Consider the following 3,100-nt stretch of genomic DNA (forward strand, 5'->3'; position numbering starts at 1 on the left):
ATGAAGGGCTGTGTCGACTGATCTGCCTGCCTGATAGGCGTATTGGTACCCGTGCAGAGGATTTGCCCTCAACACCCCGTCCCTTATATGCCAATCAACTATTCTCTCCAACGTTTTTGCCTGGGCATACGATGGACGCCCTGGTTTAGGAATAAACGCCACGTTCTTTTTTCGTCGATTTCCATGCCAGCGCTATATAACTAAATGCAATGCTGGCTCTAAAGACGTGAATTAAAACCGGAGCTAGACAGTCCACTCCCTGCTGTAACAGTACAGGTAGGATTCCATCCGCTCCTGGTGATTTAAATGGGTCAAAAGAACTTATTGCCCATCTTATTCGTGACTGACTCACCACCATCTTGGCAACCTCCCAGTTCTGTCGAGACCCGGTCGTTACCCTCTGCTGGTGATTCCAGTCATATTCATCTCCATGATTTAATAACCTGGAGCCTGGAAAGTGAGTATTTAGAAGTAATTCCAATGTCTCCCTTCCAGTTTTGGTATATTCCCCACTCGGTGCTTTGAGAGACCCGAGTTTCGTATGTCCATTCTTAGAGAGAAGTCTCTGGAGTTTAGCACACTGTGGGACACTATCAATATCCTCACAGAACTTCCTCCATGAGTCTCTCTTCGCTTTTCTAATTTCTTTATTATACTCAGTGAGGGTTGCTCTATAAGCCTCCCACTCTCCTGTCCGCTTTGCTCTATTAAATAGTTTTCTTGTCTGTCCCCTCAACTGCGTGAGTTCCTTGCTCCACCAGGGTACGGTGTGCTTATCGGACCTCACTTTGATAGGACAGCTGTATTCATATGATCTTGTGACGGCGTTTTGGAGTTCCTCCACGGCCCTCTCAAGATCATATGTGTTCCTTAGTTTTGTACAGATTTCCCTAGTCCTGGCCTGTAACTCCGTTCTATAGGAGTCCCAGTCAGTTCTTTTTGGGTCTCTGTAGGTTCTTACTTGCGGATTATAATCCGTTATAATTTCAAAGTGGATATGTCTATGATCCGACATTGACGGCTCATTCGACACATGCCACCTCGCAATATTATTACATATCGGTCCCGATCCCACTGTTATATCGATGACTTCACTTCTATTTTTTATAACAAAGGTGGGCTCGTTCCCGACATTCAAAATCTCTAGATTATAACTAAAAAGAAAATCTAGTAAAGACTCACCTCGATCGTTGACATCGCTGCTTCCCCACACCGTATGGTGTGAGTTAGCATCACATCCCACGATGAGTTGTTTCTTCTCCTTCTCGCACCAGGCCACCAGGTCCCTCAGTTCCCTGGTTGGAGGAGATTCTTTCTTATCGTAAGGGAGGTACGCTGAGCAAACTACCAGTTGTCTCTGCGTTCCCTCCGATACATAAGTCACTTCGGCCGCCACCAGGTCATCCGTGCAGAACCCTGGAAGAGGAAAAATATTAATACTACTCTTGTAATAAATACAAGCTCTAGGTCTAGTTTGGTGGCCACAATACAGTAAGCCACCATTACTTACCTGCAATCCTCTGATCCGGGATCCATGTACCCAAGGCTCCTGGATCAAAGCTAAATCCGCATTTACGCGCGCCACACTGGCACAGAGAGCAGCAGATGCCGCTCTACTGTGCTGAATGTTCGCTTGTATTACCTGGAATTTGACCAGATAATACAGATTTTGGTCCCTCCTGATCTTCATCAGAAGGTCCCAAATCTACCCTGCCCTTCTCCAGGTTCCTAAAAAGGACCCTGGTGAAGTTCAGAAATGGTCTGAAGCCCTCCTTCTGAAGTACCTTCACACTCATCTCATCTACTGAGAGGACTAGGGTCTGGCCCTTCTCCTCAACCTTGCGGTTGATTAGCCTCCAGGCCCCCGTCCTCAATTCCCCGTTCTGCTTTTCCAGATGCATTCCAATGCATCAGTACTGAGAATTATTTATTAATTCATTATTTCCTTATTTCAAATAATATATGCCATTCCTGATTACAGTCTACACTTCAGTATTCTCAGGGATATTAATTAAATTATATTATAAACAAATAATGACTGATATTTAATTAATCTGCGAACTGTTATAATATAAAACAGTACAAAATAAAAACAAAAGTTGAGGTTAGCATACTTGCAAATTTGATAGTTCTATTTGATCCTGCAATATAATTTATCTATGAGTGACTTACTTAACCTCAGTTATTTTCTCCTCAGTTGAATGTCAAATTAAAAGCTACTAATGTAGTACACCAGACATAACCTCACTTCTCATAATGTCATTAAGTACCCATTTCTGTAAATCTATAAATAGATATTTTAACACAGAATCTTTTTGAAGGCCCGATGGCTTTAAAATTAGATCAGTTCAAGTACTTACCGTGTGAGGTATGTATTTCTTCCAAATAAGCAATCTGTATATCGATTTACTCTGCCTGTTCTTTCTGTGGCTTTCCACGAACAATTGATTTAATCTCAGGAGTTCTTTTGTACTTCAGATTTATAGCCATCAGCATCTACTCTCAATATTCAATTTGCCTTGTGCCTTCAGTTCAAGCACTGTTGAACGAATCCTCTTCGATCAACGAACAAAAAATACACGTGAGCAAGAAATAGTAACCCACTATCTGTCAAAATGTGGGGGTACCATCAAATTCGGTCATCAGTCATCACTGGACAAATAATTAATAGATTGAAAGTCCTATACTGAAATATTTGGTACTATTGTTTTTATCCTTCATTAAATGCAAGATCTAATACTGCTCAATTATCTCAAAATAAATCTGAATAAAACACGAAGAAATTGTAAAAGACGCAGACTCGCTGAAATAATTATGTAGCTTCCCAGAGTTCTACAACTCCCTTTTAGTCAAAGCACAAAGTCACCCAAATTGATACTGTCGCATGGAATCCAGACCTCAATTACGTCATGCTGGCATCGGATACATAATCGCAAACAGACCTGTTACGGACAATCCAACCCTTCTGCGCGATAATAGTGTCACCGTATAACCTAATAAGGGCCCGTCGTTCGGTAATTGGTAAGTCGAGAGTGCTCCATAACACGTAATTGAATTTAGTGCTCACTGATCGCTCTGTAACTCCCTTTGATACCCATTC

At 41.9% G+C, this 3,100-nt stretch overlaps 1 protein-coding gene across 1 annotated transcript; it reads right to left on the bottom strand.

Annotated features, from left to right (window-relative positions):
- Positions 1–352: 352 nt before the first annotated feature.
- Positions 353–1,901, bottom strand: LOC111692666 (the record flags this gene model as incomplete). Its single annotated transcript, XM_023456749.1, has 3 exons — positions 1,665–1,901; positions 1,511–1,586; positions 353–1,416 (listed from the first exon to the last, which is right to left on the bottom strand). Coding segments are annotated over exons 1-3 (1,377 nt in total), but the record flags the coding sequence as incomplete, so codon positions are not given.
- Between the last annotated feature and the right edge of the window lie 1,199 nt (positions 1,902–3,100).

The sequence above is a fragment of the Anoplophora glabripennis genome, unplaced genomic scaffold (genome assembly GCF_000390285.2).
Source record: "Anoplophora glabripennis isolate ALB-LARVAE unplaced genomic scaffold, Agla_2.0 scaffold2458, whole genome shotgun sequence".
Taxonomy (NCBI): Eukaryota; Metazoa; Arthropoda; class Insecta; order Coleoptera; family Cerambycidae; genus Anoplophora; species Anoplophora glabripennis.